This window comes from Neurospora tetrasperma (genome assembly GCF_000213175.1).
Source record: "Neurospora tetrasperma FGSC 2508 unplaced genomic scaffold NEUTE1scaffold_4, whole genome shotgun sequence".
NCBI classification, from domain to species: Eukaryota; Fungi; Ascomycota; class Sordariomycetes; order Sordariales; family Sordariaceae; genus Neurospora; species Neurospora tetrasperma.
In genome coordinates, this window is record NW_009799102.1 from 3,852,299 (window position 1) to 3,869,356 (window position 17,058).

Below are 17,058 nucleotides of genomic sequence, written 5' to 3' on the forward strand. Positions count from 1 at the left end.
CTGGGGATTGTCAAAGAGCGCGCAAGGCCAGTAAAACTGTAATCGATATCGGTATTTCCGTCGGGAGTGTAGTCCGGGCTGAGCGGATAGGCAAGAGGCTTGGAAGAATCTGGCGTTGAGACTTCGAATCTGGGGAATACCAGACACCGAAAGAGATGGGGTCGCACGGCAGCATTGAAAGACCGGCAGACAAGCGAAATGCTTTTGAGATCTGCTGGATTCTGTACATGGCTCACGATAATTTTTGTGATCTGGGGTATGAGGAGAGGACGCGTGCTGTGAGGTGTAGACATTGCTGTCCGTACAGCTGAGGATGGCGAGCCTGCGGTGATGATGTTGAAATGTCTGTAACTGCCGGGATGGGGAAGAATGAGGATATAAGGGCTAGAAAGACCCAAAATAACGTAGATATGGTGCTAAAAGAGTTTGGCTGTCGATATTGAATGGCCTTAATGAGATGCTGTGTCGAGGAAACTGTGTTTTGTGTTTGACCATTAATGATGATATGATTTCGCTCATCCAGACAGTGAACGCGAGACAGCTGAGTCTTGGTCGGCCCTTCCTTCACAGACGCCTCAGGACCTGCAAGGAATTTGAAGGGGATGGACATCATGAACTAGACACATCCTCCAAACGTCGAAGGAGTTTTTCTGTTATCCAATGACAGAGACACAGCCGCAACATTAGGCAGTCGCTCTTTCCTTCTCTCCTCCACAACCTAGCACTCTTCCCAGCCCTCTCCTTCCATATCCCGCTTTCATTCGGCTTCAAGAACACATCAGGAAAGGCCCAGCTTCAACGTAGTGTAGTATACGACTACCAAAGGAAGCAGCCACTAGCTCATGTGTACCTCTACGACAAGGAACAGAACCCTTTAGAGGTACTTTCCAAAGCTTTCCATCTTCCAATTAACCATCCTTCCTCGTCTCTCCCTTTCCAATTCTCACCCACCAACACCCCGTCATAATCATCACTTCCCTTATTCCCCTTATTCAACCACCACCACCACCACCTCCTCTCTCCCTCCACCACCCCCTCAACCCCTCCACCACCCCCCTACACCACCCCACCCCCCTTAACTCCTCCTCCCCAACCCACCACTTCCACAAACACCCCTCAGGCGGCCGATCACTCCAATACTTCTTCAAACACCCGCCCTCATACTTATGATTCTTCACTCCCATCAACAGTACCACCTCCCCGGGTTTAGGATTGAAATCCTCTGCATCCAAGAAAACATTCAGCAAGATATGTTTGGGTGTAGATTGATCAGCGAGACGGACGATTCTTTGGTTGAAGGTTGGTGGCATTGGGGAGGGCTGGACGTCGGATATGGAGACGATGATGGCTAGGACGTTGACCATCCAGTTTTGAGGGTAGGGGAGGTGTGGGATTTGGTGGAGGGGGCAGAGTTTGAGGGGGGTGGTGGGGTCGGTGGCTAGGTGGGGGTTGGGTTTGGGAGGGGGGTGGGGAGGAGGTTGAGGTTGAGGTTGAAGACGGGGTTGGTGTTGAGGTTGAAGACGGTGTGGAGGTTGAGGTTGGGCTTGTGGTCGTGGTTGCTGCTGTAAGAACTGTGGTCGAGCTTGGGCTTGCGGCTGGAAGAATGGTCGTGGTTGAAGTCGAGTTGGTGGTTGAGGTTGAAGCTGAGGTTGAGGGCGTAGTTGAGACTGAGGTTGAAGCTGAGGTTGAGGACGTAGTTGAGGCTGAGGCTGCGGTCGAGGTTGTATCTGTGCTTGCGGCCGAGGCGGCTGTAACAAGGGATTAGGCTGGAGATGAGGCGGAAGCCCAGGCCCCGATCCCTGCTGCTGCGGCCGCCGTTGACCCCTAGGTGGAAGCTCCAAGATCCTCTTCCTCTGCATCTGCTGATTGTTCACAATAGCCGCTGGACGAGTATCTTGAGCAACCTGAAATGACCTAAGTTCCGATGCCACATAAACAGGTTCCGGTGCCTTTATGACGGGCTTTCGTTGTGGATTCTGCACCAGAAAGATTTCCTGCGCGGTGAAGGACGGATGAAATGGCGGTGCTTGTCTGGCGGTAACGATAGGCTTCTTCTCCGGTTTCGGTGGCTTTGGCGGCGTTGGCGGCTTTGGCTTGTTCTGCTTTTCCCATTCCTTGATGAGTCCGTCAACCGTAGCCATGTCCAGATCTTTCCACTCTTCCGGAAGAACTATTCTGGGATCTGGTTGTTTGATCTTGGGCGGCTTTGCCTTCTCAGGCGGCTTTGCCTTTTCAACCGGCTTCGCCATCTGAGCCCCTGTCAATTTTTCGAATCTTTCTATGAGGCGAGTCCGCTCCTTTCGCTCCTCTGCTTCCTTGGCTTCCTCTACCTTCCTCCTCTCCTTTGCCCGAGCTGCTTCTTCTTTCCTCCTCTTCGCATCCCTCGCGTCCAATTCCGCCACGTATCCAGTTGGCACCCACCAAGGCTGTGTTTTCGACTTATCGTCTTTCTTATCCAAATCCATCTTATCGCTTGCTGTCGATGACACTTGCAAGACGGGACCTAACTCTTCTGCCATAGCCTTGAGTTGTGCTTTCTTTACCTCCCTCATGAACTTCCTGTCCAACCCGACCGGAACCATGTGGCCTACCACTAGACAGACCATTTTGGTTGTCTTTGGTTTTCCATCCTCCTTCGGTTTGTCGACTTCTTGTTCTTTTGCTACCCTGGCCTTTTCTCTTTCCTCAACTTCTTTCCACTTTTCCAGCCACTTCCGCTCCAGAATCTCCCTCCTCAATTTGTCCAACTTTTCGGGATCACCAATCCCATCGTCGTGTATACCCCCAACCTGCTGCTTCCCATTCACTCCCTGGATACCCTTCCCCTTTTCCTGACCCCTACTCACAGCATCACCATCCTTCATCTGCTGAAGCATCTGCTCAAGTATCTGCTGAGGCATCGGCTGCAGCTGAGGCATCGGCTTCTCCTCAACATCAACCTCCTCAAACTCCACCACCACATCCCCCGCTACCAACCTCACATACACCCCCTCCATCACATCCCCCCTTGCCTTTTCCTGCCACTTCATCTGCCATTTTTCCTGCATCTTCTGCTCCTTTTCTTCTTCTTCTTCCTTGGCTATTTCCTCCGCTGTCTTTTCTTTTCCTTCTCCGTTCTTTTTTCCTCCTCCCTTTTTTTTGGTCTCCCTTTGCTTGATCTGCTTGTTGTTGTTCAACTTCCGGGTACGTAACAGAAGCCCACTCGTCGAAATCGTGTCCTAGCACTAAGTAATGGAACTCGGGTCTCAGAATGGCTTGCACCCAGAACTCGCCGTCGTATAGCAGGAGACGGATGACTAGGTCTGGAGGACCCATGGGTGGTTGGGAGGGGACGGAATTGGAACTTGGTGGTCGCGGGGGTGGGGTGCGGTTGTCGAAGATGGTTGGGTAGGCAGGGGGTGAAGGGGGTGAAGGGGCGGAAGGGGAAGAAGAGGGAGATGAGGGGTCATGCCGTTGGGACCAGGTGCGTTTGCGGGACACTATGGAGGATTGGCTTTGTGGTGGGACTTGGCTGGATGGTGGGGGGAGGGGGTAGTCGGTGTTGGACATGGGGATGTCGGAGTCGGAGTCGGAGTTGGCGATGGTGGAGGGGTGGTTGCTGGCTGATGAGAGGTCGGTTTCGGGGATTTCTAGGTCATGGTCGTCGAGTTCTTTGGAGGGTTTTGCAAAGCTGTGTTGACCAGAGGAGGAGTGCCGTCTTTCGTGCTCGCTGGAGTAGTCGGTGTGATCGGAATCGTCGACGTTTGCTTCGTTGTAGAACTTTTGGCTATCATTGCCATGTTCACGAGGCTGTCTATTCCCGAGTTCAGAGGCGGGAGTGCTTCCAAGCTGTGAATCATCCTCGTATTCGTACTCTGATCCAAGTTGCGACCCGTCCAAATAATCAGGAGGCATTTTGAGGTATTGGATACCCTTTACGAGCATCACCACCCCTTTTGGAATAACAACTTCCTTCTTGTCCGTCTGCCCATTGGAGTCATCTGCCTCTTGATCCGTCTCTTTCTCCAACCCCTTTAGTTCCGCCCCTTCCACCCCCTTCTCCTCCTTCTTCTCTTGGTCCTTCTCTTGCCCCTCCTGTCTCTCCTCTCCCTTTCCCCCAACCATCTCTTGTGCTTCCCCCTCCACCACCGTCCCCGGGGCAGGCCAAACCTCAGGAAACTTTTCGCTCAAAATCACATGCCGAATAACCCCCCTCGCAAGCTTGACGTCCAAATCAATCGGGCGATCAGGGTGGTCAGGATCATGCGAAACGATGGGACGAGCAGCGATGGAGGCTTCCGAGTCGTCGGGGTCATCAATAGGAGGGGTAGTTTCTCCCTTTCCTTGTTCCTGGCCTTGTTCTTGGCCTTCTGCTTTCGTCTGGCCGTCCTCTTTAGTTTGTTGTTGGTTGGTGGTAACGGCGGTGGCGGCGGCGGCGTTACCCTTGCTGAGGACTTTGGATGATGGTTGACCTGCGGCTTGGTCCAGCCATGCGCGAACTTTGGCTAGCCTACTGTCTTTTGCGAGCACATCGCTCGTAAATCCAGCGTCTCGGCCTAGGACGTCTCCTTTTCCGAATCCGGTTGCATTTCCGAGTACATCCCCCTTCCTGAACCCCGGTACATTCCGAGTCTCTAGTCCTGCAGAATTCCCGAGTACCGTAGGACCATGTGCATCTAGTCCAAGCACGTCCCCTCGTCCATAATCTTTCTCTTTCTCCTTTCCTTTCCACTTGGCATTTGGTCCTAGGCTGTAAGCAGTCTGCTGTTGTACTCGCGGTTGCACCGGAGGCTGATAAGAAGGAGGCGGCCTCTCATAATCCTGATCTTGATCCTGATCCTGATCCTCCGCCAACCCCAACTCCATATCCATTCCCTGAAGTCCCTGCCCCTGCGCCTGGAAATGCGCATCCAGTTCGCCATCTATTCCAACATCCAATCCAATTTCAACAGCCTTCCCTTTCCCTTTCCCCTTCCCCTTCCCCTCCCCTTCCCACCTGGAATCCTTCCCTCCCATGTAGGACTCAAATTCCCGCTGTGGTTGTCCCGATGGTGGTGGTGGTGGTGGTACTTGCTGCTGCTGCCCCTGCTGCTGCTGCTGCTGCTGCTCCTGCTGCTGCTGTCCCCCTTCTCGTTCAGGTGACCCCCACCGAAACGGTTCGTGTACTTCATCCAGCCCATGCGCCTGGAAATAAGCATCTAGTTCGTCGGCATCAAAGTCATCATCATCATCGTCGTCGTCGTTGTGGTCTATATCCATCATATCGATGTCTGGGTCCTTTGGGGCCATTCTATTCGTAGTCATTATCACGGTTGGCTCCGGATGGTGGTGGATGATGATGTTGTTGCAAAAGTAGGTAAACGGTTATGGCTATGGCTGGTACTATGGATGGTGGCGATGTGTATGCGACTGAGAAACTTCCGTCTGGTCGGTAACGATGATGAAGAAGCGCATGATTGTTTACATCAAGGTCGAGTTATTGATTGATTGATGATGGAGTGGATTTGGCGATTCCAATGTTTATACTAAATCTCTTGACCAAGATCGGGTTCCAGGATGAGATGGACATGCGAATGAGAAAGAAAGAAGAAAGACGAGATGGAAATTGTGGGAATGCGGGAAAGACACAAATGGGAAATCCACCCGAGTGGGACGTGTCTCTGAGAACGGCACGCGTGGATTGGTGGGGCGAACAGTTTACTGTAAACAGCCCCCGGAGTTAACGTCAGTCTAGGGCATCCCGGGACTTGGGTTCATTATCAGCTTGAGCTTCCAGGCTTTTCTTTGAGACAGAGCAGGTCATACTGGCCAGACATATTCATCATCATCATCATCATCATCAAAGTCAAGAAACCAAAGCGGCAAGTACGTAATAAGCCGGGTATTGAACATCTGTATAAAACAACATGGCTACAATTAAGCTGGCCCAAGAACCTCGTCTCTAAACTGCTCTGCCTCGGACCTCCCCTGGAAAGCTCCCATCCGCCTTTCTCGGCACATCTGTATGTATTCCGTAAAAATATTGAATCTGGCCCTCAAGTGCATACTCTCTGACAAGGCCTCATTAAAGTGGAAAGTCGGCCCAAAAGCTGCAGATATGCAAAGGAGCTTCCGGTACTAAAAATGAAATTAGGGGGTTAAGAAGTCCGCTCCACCGAAATAACCATCACCAACAAGACGTGGCAGTAGTGAATAAACGCATTGCATCCCGTTTGCGCCGTCGCTTGTTTCCCGACCCAAACAAAGCCTTTTTCGTTCTGCCCCCCATATCCCCGAGGGCGTATCGGTCGTCGTTCGTCTATATCGGGGGATTGCAGTGTGTTGCGTGCCGACTCTCCGTCAAGTTTGCTGTCCTCATTGATTGTTGTTGGGCTTCTCCTAGTAGCCGTTCATGGTCATGCGTTGAGAGTTGCGGCTCATCTCGCGATCCGCAGCCGGGCTGATTGGCCTGCTGCTGTGTCCCTGCGCACTGCTTTCCTTGAGGGCCAATAGCTGCTTGGCACGGAAGGTTTCGTAGTGGATCTGGGATGTGGTCTCGATGAGGTCCTGGAGGTGGGTGCGGAGGAGGAAGTTTCGGAGGTAGATGAATTCGCAGTGGTTCTCGTCCTCCACGTTGATCACGCCCCAGCGGTTCTGGCGGCCACGGACCTGCTTGCCGTTAACCACGATGCTCTTTTCGGAACCGACGACGGCAAAGGGAATGAGGCTCTGTGTCACGTTAGCTATTGTCAACTTATCCTAATAAAGAGACACAAACCCACCTTGATTTGCTGGTTCAGGGAGCGCTCCTCCTCGTCAAGCTCGTCGTTGTCGTAGGGGTACATCTTGAGGTTGTGGAAGGCAAACTCCTCCTTGATGCGCTCCTTGAAGGCCTGGCGTTCTTCCAGCGTAAGGGAGTCCGACTTGGCAATCACGGGCACCACGTTGACGACATCCGACAGCTTCTTGAGGACGACAATGTCGATGGGCTTGAGCGAGTGGCCCGAAGGCTGGATGAAGAAGAGGCAGCAGTGGATGCGGGTGTCCTGGATGTAGCGCTCACGCTGGGCAGTGAGCTCCTTGCGGAGGTAGGCAGAGTGCTGGTCCTTGATGTACTTGACAATGGGATCCCAGCAGCGGTCGTTGTTGATCATGTCGCCGTAGCCGGGGGTGTCGACAATGTTGAGGCGGAGACGGACGCCATTCTCCTCGATGATGTGGGAAACAGACTGGATCTCGGTGGTGGAGCGGACGGTCTCGTCGGGCTGGAGGCGGCCCTTGGAGTCGATGAGGTGGGAAGCGAAGATGGTGTTGATGAGGGTCGACTTGCCGAGGCCGGTTTGGCCTGGGTGAAAGGGGTGTTAGTTGGGCATAGGTTGATGGCAGAGATTGGAGTGGTAGACGTACCAACGCAGATGACATTGAACTGGAAGCCGCGCTTGAGCAGCTTGCGCTCAATCTGGGAGGTGATGCTGTCGAAACCGACGTGGGTCTCGGGGTGGACGGTGGCAGGGCCCATGGTCGACATGATTGCGAACTTGTTGGGGGCTACTTATTCCAAAAAGCAGGTGATGGCGGGAAGAGAATTGGCGGATTAATGAAAGAGAAGCGAATGGAGATGAAGATGGCTGTTGTCGGGCGGTCGAAGGAAGGGCGTGGGTTGGACTGGAGACGGGGATGGACAACGGGGAAGAAGAGAAGTGGTGTGTGTGGTCGTGAAATGAAACAAAAGTGCAATTAGGGGACAAGCAATGCTTCGTTCAATCAATGGGATGGGAGATGGAACTGGACACCCGACGGCACCAACCAAGACAACCTAACGTGATGGTGCTTTCCCTGTCCCCGTATTCTACGTCTACACTACAGAACTGCTGTTGTCACTGCAGTGCTGCTGCTGGCCTCCTGCTGCTGCACGTTGCCAAACAACAATTTCCCTTCCAGGGGGCCAGGCAACCTAACAACCTAACTGGGGGTCGACTGCCAAATTGAACCTGCGAATCACTGAATGACGGGAGGTGTGGGAAAGGGGCAGACACGCACCTTGCCGCCCAGCTCGTTTGATTGGCCCTGTGGGGTCAGTGCTTCAGGAACACCCGAATCGGGTTTTGCAGCACCTGCACTGACTTGACAGTGAATGCTGCACTAATTGCACTAACAGAAGACCTGGGGGGGACCGCGAATGGTCCGTGTCACCCATGCCCGAATTTTTCGAGATGGGTGGATCTCCAACCAACGATTGCCGTCCCGCGCGCGGTGCCGGGCAGTTCTCGACTTTCGGCCCCGGCAGCCCAGAGGAAGAAGCACCTTTTGGTCCGAGAATCACACTCCGCTCTCCGTCCACCGATTCCCGATTCGCGATCCGACCACCCGGACACAGCACCTTGACGGCCACACAGCAGGGTTTGGGATTTTAACAAGGGAGGGACTGAACCGAAAGCCGCAATATCTCGCGCGACAACTTAATTACTCTGCGCATATCCGAAACCTCCCATCTCGGATTCCATCTACAATACCCAGCAACCAACCCGATACCCCAATCTTCAAAATGGCCGCCATGACTGCTGCTGCCGCCCCCGCCATGCGGCTCTTCAACCCCTCGACCTTCTTCCAAACCCTCAGGACACAGCGCTTCGGTGTCCCCGCCCTCAACTTCGCCGTGCCCGCCGCCGCCATCTCGCTCCTCCCGTCGATACCGTCGCTGCTCGAGGACATCTGGGAGGGCATCCTGCGCGCCGTGCCCAAGAAGAAGACGTCGCACATGAAGAAGAGACACAGGCAGATGGCCGGCAAGGCGCTCAAGGACGTGACACATCTCAACCGGTGCCCGGCTTGCGGCAACCTCAAGCGGATGCACCACTTGTGCTCCACCTGCCTGGGAAGTATGTGATGGAACTGCTGGGATACTTTGTCTTTTTTGGTGCTAGGGAGATATGCTGACTGACTGATGACCCAACAGAGCTCAAGGGTTTCATGGACCGTAATGGTGGCAGCAACGCCAAGGCCTACTAAGCGGCGTATGTTGAGTTGGAGAGGAGAGGGAGGATGATGGGATCAGGGCATGTGATAATGCCCGGGGAAAGATGGCACTTGACTGTTGCTATATCCGTCCCATACCACACAACATCTGTGTACGATCTAGGTGTCCATGTGTGAAGCGAGACAATGTATACTATTCTGTACATATACCAAAAGTGTCCGCGCCGGTATCACTGAAAAGGGCACCGGTAGCGTTCCCAGGATATCGATGATACCACATAACTTTGGGCTCAACGCTCATTGTAAATCCAAAAAAGTAGAAGCGCACATCGTTTGCTCTTTTGACCATAAAAAAGACAAGACTAAAAGCCCTCGACTCAACCCATCTTCAAGGTGGATTCCACATCATTATAGCGGATAAGTACGTACCTGGAGGCTCTGGAGTACCCCAGCTAGCACCGCGGATGTGACGTCTTGAAAGCTGCAGTCGCTGCCCCACCATTCAGTTGCTTGTCTCCAACACCAGAACCACTTTCCTTCTCCAAACAACTTCCCTTCCACAACAACTTCCTGTCGCAATCCACTTTACGATTGCCTCGTGTATGGACAGGTGACAATGGTGAGAATTCACAAGTCTACAGTCAGCACGCTTGAATACTAACCTCCACCGGTAGTCGAAACAATACCTAACCCTCCACACGGTGGACCAAGGTAAGCCTCCCTCCCCTCCATCACCATGACTTCCCAATCAACATCTCCTCTCCGTCCACCAACCTCTCGAAATCGCATCGCAACTGACACTTGTTCCCCCAGCCCACCCAGCCGAAATCTTCTCTCTAGCCCCCACCCCCAACGCCCTCATCTCCGCCTCCGGCTCCTCCCACCTGCTCATCCACAGCACCACCACCTCGCCCACCTTTCCTCTCACGCAATCCCTCTCCAACGCCCATCGCCTCGGCTGCCACCACATCACCACCGCCCGCGGCGGTCCCGGCAACACCTTTGTCTCTGTCGGTTTCGGCGGCGACACCAAAGTCTGGCATCGCAACCCCGAAACCGACCAGTGGGCGCTCTACTGGACACTCCCGACCCCCGACAACAAGAAGGAAAAGGGCGATGTCTGGGCCGTTGCGCTGAGTGCAGACGAGGGATATCTAGCGGCTACGACGAGCGACGGACGGATTCACGTGTGGGATGTATTGAGGAAGGCGAAGATACAAACCTACGAAACGGGGGCGGGTGCAGGTGGTGGTGGTGGACAAGGCAGTGTAGGGACGGGCAGCTTTGCGATGGCGGTGGATTTGAGTAGGGATGGCAAGTTTACGGCCAGTGGACATGAGAATGGCGGGGTGTATGTGTTTAATAATGATGCGGGGAGGATGGTTTATTCGCTTTCTGGTGAGTCTACCCTTTCTTCCTCGGGGAAATGGGGAGCCTTAAAAGGGAGGAAGAGTGACTAACGAGTGACAAAAACAGGCCTCGCAAAACCAATCCGCGCCGTCGCCTTCTCTCCAGGCTGCAAGCGTCTCGCCGCCGCTGGCAACGCAGGCATCATCGCCATCTACGACATGCAGCACGGCGAGCACGTCGCCAACTTATCTGCCACGGGCACTCGGCCCGCATGGATTACATCAATCGATTGGAACGACACGGGCGAATACCTGTTGAGCGGATCGCTACACGGCAAAGTCAGGGTGTGGGATGTGGCGAGGGGTGTCTGTGTCGCGACGCACAGCGAGACGGAAAGCGCCCTCTGGTGTGTGAGGTGGTTGCCAAAGTCGGAGAAGACGCTCGCCCCGGGTATGGGCAAGGGCGAGATGTTTGTGGCGGCGGGAGCGAATAGGAGTTTGACGTTTTACCGGGAGGCTACTGGGTCATAGGGTCTGATGTAAGTCGGCCATGTTGACTCGTCCAGATCAACAGGATGGGGTCGTGAGGTGAATTGTCAGAGGAAGAAGGGAGAACAGCGTTCAAGAAGAGGAGTCTACGGTCAGAGTTAAGCGTGCTAAGCATAAAGCTTCACAAGGGGTAGCAGCATAGCTAAATATGCCGATGATAACCACCCCATCAACGCATGCAATATTCCAAAACAACAGGTCTTGGTACGCTATCGGTCAAACACCCGCACGCAGAAAGTCACCCCTTAGTTAACATGCCATGCGAGAGAGTGATTAACACTTACGAACCCATAAGCTCCAGGACGACCTGCGATTATTACTACATCAAGGACGCAATGGCATCATTGTGTCAACCAAGTCAGGTCTCCTGACCATGTGTACCAATCCCATATCCTCTTCTTTCTTCTTTTTTTTCCCCCCTTTACAGGAGATCATCATTTGTGTCCTCTATGATAGACACGGATAACCGCCATGAAGCCAGGAGTAAATATATCCCTCGCTCCCGCTCCCGCATCCCCAAAGGCAACTATTTCCTTGGGACGAGATATTCCAAGTTAGCGAGTGATCTCATCTAGACCTATACTTAATTATCCTGGTAATGTTTGTACTGATCCTATGCTTCCTCCACGTAGACCAAATACTATATGTTGAGGTATACAACAAGCCCTATCTGGGCATTCATCCGCACCGCAACTTCCAGTTGGAAGACACTAGTATGTCCTCTCTTCATCAATGGGGGCATTTTCCTCCGCCCACGTACAACTCAGAACTTCTCGAAAGGCTCCAAACACTTGCGAATTTCTCGCGCTAGCTACTCTCGGTCTTGTCTTCTTTCTAGTTTTTACGTTACTTTACGACATCAGAAATTCCCACACGGGAAGAGTTCCTAGGTTTCTAGGAGACGCCGAAATCCCACCCTCTGCCGCAGGAAGTCATGGTAGTATGTACAGATGACCTCTCCGAATGAATCAGAAATCGAGATCGAGAGAAGACAGGGAGGATCTGATTCGTTAAGTACCTACCGTAGTAGATTAGTCTTCCTTAACATGAATGAGGACGGGTGACGTGTTCTGGGCCCAGTGATGTTTTGTCTATACCTTCTAGGGTGGTCTCGTGCTTGCTGCTGTTGATGTGGTAAATCGAAGAAGCCGGAAAATAGAGAGGATACCTTGAACGTATAGAGATACGACTAACCCCTGCGGCTGTCGCTATTTGTACTTGGTGGCTTGATTTCTTTCTGCTAGGTAGTGGCTGGACTCGCGATGTGCGTAAAGATGGGTTGCTTCCAGTTGCAGTTGCATTCCATGGTAGCGCTGTCTTTCTGGTAGACTACCTTCAAACACTAAACGAAAGGTTCCAGGAAGAAGATGAAGGCTGAAGAAAGACTGTGGACCGGATTGGATATATTCAATGAAGGTATTTCATCATGAAAAGCAGTACTAAGTAACCTAGATTAGGTAAACATTCACTGGACATCTATGGGAATTTGGGTAGTACGTGAAAGAAACCGTGGGTACGGGCAGGTTACCTCAGTTTTGGAACGTCCACAGTCAAAATTAATAGGTACCTAGTCGGCTTGTTCAGGTGTCTTTACACATCATCCCTCCGTCTCTCCCCTCCTCTCCGTTACTCCTACTTCTATTTAGTCTTCACACCAACACCAGTAGCCCCCCACCCATTCCTCCCAAGTGTAGACAACCAACTCACCAAATCCGATTCCCCCACTCATCAACCCTCACAGTCCTATAATCCCCCGTCAGCTCCACCGCATGTCTCCTCCCCTCCGCCGCCATCTCGCAATACGCCCTCGACCCCGCCACCGCCTCCTCGCATAACCTTCTATGCTTTGCCTGTCCGACATCCACTGCCATCTGGATTTCCTTTGGACAACTACCAGGAAACATGTCCCTCGGTATCGGACCTAGTTTTTCCATCCACCATTTTATTCCTCCTTCTCCTGATCCTCCTCCTCCTGGGCCTCCCCATTGTCCCCCTCCTGATCCTCCCGCGGAACAACTAGCGTAGTACCTCAACGCAGCATTCACCCCCTCAAACCCCCTATCCGGCTCCCCTGCCGTTTCCAAAGCCATGTACTTGATAAATCCCTGCTCTGTAAGAAAGGGAGTTTGGCCGATACCGAGGACGCGCATGCTTTCGGGGATTTCGATGGATGAAGTGGTCAGGAGGTTGATGAACCAGGAGGGGATGAGGGGGTTTGTAGAAGTAGAACGGTGAGAGGGGTTTGGGGAAGCAGGACGAGGACGTGGAATAGGGAGGTGGTGGATGCCGAATGCTTGGAGAATCAAGCGGAATTCCCAGTCGGCTTTGTCAAGGGGGGTTACGGCTGCGAAGGGGTCGGGGAGCCCCGGGAAGGACATGGCGGGGAGGGTTGACCAGGGGGTTTTGTTGAGTTTCCCTAAGAACGGAAGAAGTTGGTTAGTATGGGGTTTTGATTGAGGGTGAGGAGAGAAAGGTTGAGGCGGGCAAAGACAACAAGAAATTGTAAAGAAAAAAGAAAATTTAAAAAAAAAAAAAAGAGAAAAGAAGGATTGTGTGAGGTGGTGGTTGTGGGGAGTAGGAAGGAAGGAACAACGGTGGTGCCTTCGGTAGGAGGAGGTGGAGCCGCATTTTTGATGAAGCAGCACATGGATGACACTCGTCATTTTTGGGTTCATTACAAGTGATGAGACGGTGCTGGTCGTCCCAGCTTGTTGAAAAGATCCCCTTTGTGATGGAAAATAATGCGAAAGGCCTTCCAAGACAAGAGTCGAGATCAAAAGTAGTCCCAGGTGTTCTATTCATGACCGCTCTCGCTCATGACGTTTACCACTTGGCACACTGCACCACTTGGCGCCCACATGCAGAGGAAGTAGACAATCCAGCATATTCTCCCTTTCTCCTCGTATTCTTTTTCATTTTTTTTTTCCCTCCCCATCTTCTTTTTTCCTTCTCTCCTCTCTCTTCGTCTCCCCATTCATTTCCTCTTTCTCCCTCCTCAATTTTTCTGTCTTCCTTCTTTTCTTCCCCTTTTATGCTCAATCTCTTTTTCTTTCTTTCCTCCTCCATTACTTTTTTTTTTTTTTTTCCCTGGGCGGCCCTCTCCCCCTTTCTTTCTTTCTTTCTTTCTTTCCTCCCGGCCTCCAATTGCCTACCTACCTTATTTTCCCCTTTGCTCCCTCCACCACCAAAAATCAAGCAAGAAATTCGACAAACCAAACAAACAGAAGAAGAAATAACACTCACAAAGATTATGCTCCACCGCAAACCCCTGCACATCCAAAAACTCACTACACTTTTCCGGACTCAACAACAGCTTTTGTCCATTGACTACCATCATCCCGTTGCCATCTCCATTTCCATTTTCATTGCCAGTAGCAGCAGGCCTCATTTCAGGTGTCTGCTGAGCTACCAGCATCTCAAAGAAGGATTTCATGAGGGCTATAAAAATGGGATTGGGCGCGCCGGTGGGTTGGAAGAGGGGGGTCCATTTTTCGTAGGGGATGGGTTGTGGGGATGAGGATGAGGAAGGGGGAGGAGGAGGAGGAGGAGGAGGAGGCGGGAAGGTCTGCTGCGGCTGATAAGGCGCATATTGTCCTCTGAAAGCCTCAAAGTCCGCTGACGTAGTCTGATTTCCAGCTTGCGACTGAAACGGACTCGGTGGATTACACTCAAACTTTGGTTCCTGGAATTGCTGTGGGCGGAACGGTTCAAATTGCGGTGATGAGGACTGTGGCTGCGGTTGTGGTTGTGGTTGCGGCTCCCTTTGCGAAACAGGCCGGCGAGTCACGCGTGGTGGCAGAGGAGGAGGACTTAAGCCGGAGCTTTCCCGAGACGGCGGTACGTAGCTGTACGGTCTTGAATGCCTTTCAAGAACCATTGGTGGTTGTTCCTCGTTTGTTGGTCGTCTTGGAGGCAAGGGAGGAGGGGTCTCGTTATTCACAGATTGTGGTTGCGGCGATGATAGCACTGGACATGACCCGGGGCTTGAGAGCGGACTGCTCACCCATCCTGGAGGACGGGGTGGAATGGGTGGTGGTGTGTCGCTGTCCATTGTAGGTAGTTGCTGGCGATTCAGATGATATGATCACAGATAGTCGACAGCAGAGACTTTGGAAACAAGAGGGAGATAGCAAAGCGGGAATCATGAACTTCGGTGCCAAGGTTAGCGATGTTCGGTCAATCGGTGTGGTTAAAGATTCGAAAGTTATCTCTGGATATTGCAGATTTTGGAACTACGAGGCTGTTATCTTGCCCGGTCTCCCCTCACATAACCTCACGAAACTGCCTGACGCGGGGGAGGACAAGGCAGCCGAGGCTGAATACCCAAAATCCACGATAGCATCCATGCAGTTCTTCATTGGGTTCAACCACGTGAACGATTTGTATGGTTGCGGGATTGATGTTCTATCTGCAATGCTGCTCCGATAACGCCACTTTTTCTTCAGCCGCTTCTTTCGGGCATGGTAGGTGGGATGTTACTGAACCCGGTGACGAGGCAGAGCTATCGCGGTAACATGGAAGCTCTGCTGTCGCCCGTTATCGTCAACGCCCAAAATTGACTACCCCGAATTTGGAGTTGTGTGCAGTGATCTATTGAAGGGGGCGCACGCAGCTGGCTTCGTTTCGACTAAGACGGGTTGGGGTAAGGGTAGGCGAGATGGCACTCAACCACTTGACATACACGCGCAAAGCTAGCCAGATGTTGGAATGCCTTCACTTGAAGATTTGCAGTCTTCTCTGTTCGTCCATTATCCTGTAATCTTCCGTCTGTCATGGCGAAGAACATGTGCCTGATACCAGTCCTGGCAGAATGAACTTCCAAGTCTTATCTCCAGTCCATCCTCTCCCTTCAGTTTTCCCCTCTCTTACTCTTCTCTCGTGTTGATCCCGTCCCGTCTGAGCCGTCTCAGACCTTCCGAGGTCAACACCATCCTCACTCTACCAAACCGCAGCATCGCAACACCACAACAACCACACTCTCGCAGATCGTATTTGCTCCATCCAATAAGAAGAGGTAAACCCGACCATCCCCAATCTGTCCTAGCAACCATCTTTACTACGTAGGTCGCTTCTAGTAGGGTGCATGACTTCCCGAAGGACTCGCTCCGATTGCTTTCCCTCAAAACGAGAAGATGCAGGGAAAGATACCTACTGCAGCGTAGGTGGGTATGTAACAAAGAGCGTACTTGCGTACATGTAAAACGAAAACGAAAGATTGAGCAAGAAGCGTGCGTGATTCAAAATGATTGGTCAGGACGGGCAAGGACGGCTGAGACTGACCAATACTATTGACGCCAAGAGCGTTGCCAAGAGTTTGGTGGTGGTGGTGGTGGTGGTTGCCCGCTGAGTGGTGGTGATGCCGGTTTCCCTTCTTCTGGTCAGTCATTCTGCCGTCTTGCATTGCAGCGAGTCTTTCTCATCCCGTGTCTGTCTTCGCCGGCTGAAGTTCAGAATGTCGCTTTCCGGTCTCCTTTTTTTCCCCTTCTTCTTTGCACTGGTAAAGTGGAAAGTTGAAACCGGGGGCAGGAAGTATGAGAAGCAGGCGACACATACGACAGTGTAACCGGGACGTAGAATAGAGGACGGTGGGAATAGTTCCCTAGGCTACTATCGCCAATATCATGCGGGGAAACGAAAAGGCATGGCGGCATGGCACTCATTGCAGGTGGGCATGACATGAGACTCCTTGGGAAAGTGTGAGTGCGAGTGTGAGTGCGACCGTGACTGACAGACGGCACTGAATGATAGATACATTTCCCGGTTTCCTCAACTCGGCATAGCTAGGTATTTTTCGGGATATGTAGCATCGTGGATTGTGAAAGAGGCCCTGCAGACAGGACGCATCGCCTTCAAATCTGGGGATCGCAAAAAGCGAGTCGGCTAGATGGTGATACATACCGACTTCACGCCTAAGGTAGCGCACTTGAGTTGTTTGCCCAAACCTTGGCTCTTGGGGAACAGCAATGACGATGTCGCTTCGGCCGCTTGGACAAATGACGACGGGGACCCTCCAGCGACCGACCGAGTGACCCGGACCAGTCGGGGACGCAGAAGGGCAACGCGTCCAGATTCAGGGAATCCGGGGGAATTGGCCACTTGGGTGGCTTGGTCGACTTGGGTTAGGGGACGTCGAACGTTGTCCTTGGACTTTGGTCACTTTTTTTCTTGCTTTTGTTTATGAGTGAGGGAGTGTGTCGTCGTAGTCCGATGTTACTAGCTTTCTTTC

At 52.4% G+C, this 17,058-nt stretch overlaps 6 protein-coding genes across 6 annotated transcripts; 2 read left to right on the forward strand and 4 right to left on the reverse strand.

The window, feature by feature from the left end:
• Positions 1-992: 992 nt before the first annotated feature.
• Positions 993-5,283, reverse strand: NEUTE1DRAFT_102324 (uncharacterized protein; the record flags this gene model as incomplete). Its single annotated transcript, XM_009854308.1, has 2 exons — positions 993-3,131; positions 3,178-5,283. 2 exons carry the CDS (start codon positions 5,281-5,283, stop codon positions 993-995), a joined length of 4,245 nt encoding a protein of 1,414 aa, XP_009852610.1.
• Positions 5,284-5,826: 543 nt separating this feature from the next.
• Positions 5,827-7,639, reverse strand: NEUTE1DRAFT_84780 (uncharacterized protein; the record flags this gene model as incomplete). The annotated part of the gene is made up of 3 exons (XM_009854309.1): positions 5,827-6,687; positions 6,741-7,303; positions 7,366-7,639. The coding sequence occupies 3 exons, from the start codon at positions 7,484-7,486 to the stop codon at positions 6,358-6,360; spliced, it is 1,014 nt and encodes a 337-aa protein (XP_009852611.1).
• Positions 7,640-8,299: 660 nt separating this feature from the next.
• On the forward strand, positions 8,300-9,230 carry NEUTE1DRAFT_147547 (uncharacterized protein; the record flags this gene model as incomplete). The annotated part of the gene is made up of 2 exons (XM_009854310.1): positions 8,300-8,837; positions 8,915-9,230. The coding sequence occupies 2 exons, from the start codon at positions 8,504-8,506 to the stop codon at positions 8,965-8,967; spliced, it is 387 nt and encodes a 128-aa protein (XP_009852612.1).
• A 264-nt stretch (positions 9,231-9,494) lies between these two features.
• Positions 9,495-11,040, forward strand: NEUTE1DRAFT_84784 (uncharacterized protein; the record flags this gene model as incomplete). The annotated part of the gene is made up of 4 exons (XM_009854311.1): positions 9,495-9,553; positions 9,609-9,645; positions 9,748-10,332; positions 10,411-11,040. 4 exons carry the CDS (start codon positions 9,551-9,553, stop codon positions 10,812-10,814), a joined length of 1,029 nt encoding a protein of 342 aa, XP_009852613.1.
• Positions 11,041-12,359: 1,319 nt separating this feature from the next.
• NEUTE1DRAFT_123445 (uncharacterized protein) lies at positions 12,360-14,883 on the reverse strand (the record flags this gene model as incomplete). Its single annotated transcript, XM_009854312.1, has 2 exons — positions 12,360-13,248; positions 14,121-14,883. The coding sequence occupies 2 exons, from the start codon at positions 14,881-14,883 to the stop codon at positions 12,536-12,538; spliced, it is 1,476 nt and encodes a 491-aa protein (XP_009852614.1).
• A 642-nt stretch (positions 14,884-15,525) lies between these two features.
• On the reverse strand, positions 15,526-15,952 carry NEUTE1DRAFT_27442 (uncharacterized protein; the record flags this gene model as incomplete). The annotated part of the gene is made up of 2 exons (XM_009853238.1): positions 15,526-15,647; positions 15,745-15,952. Coding segments are annotated over 2 exons (330 nt in total), but the record flags the coding sequence as incomplete, so codon positions are not given.
• Between the last annotated feature and the right edge of the window lie 1,106 nt (positions 15,953-17,058).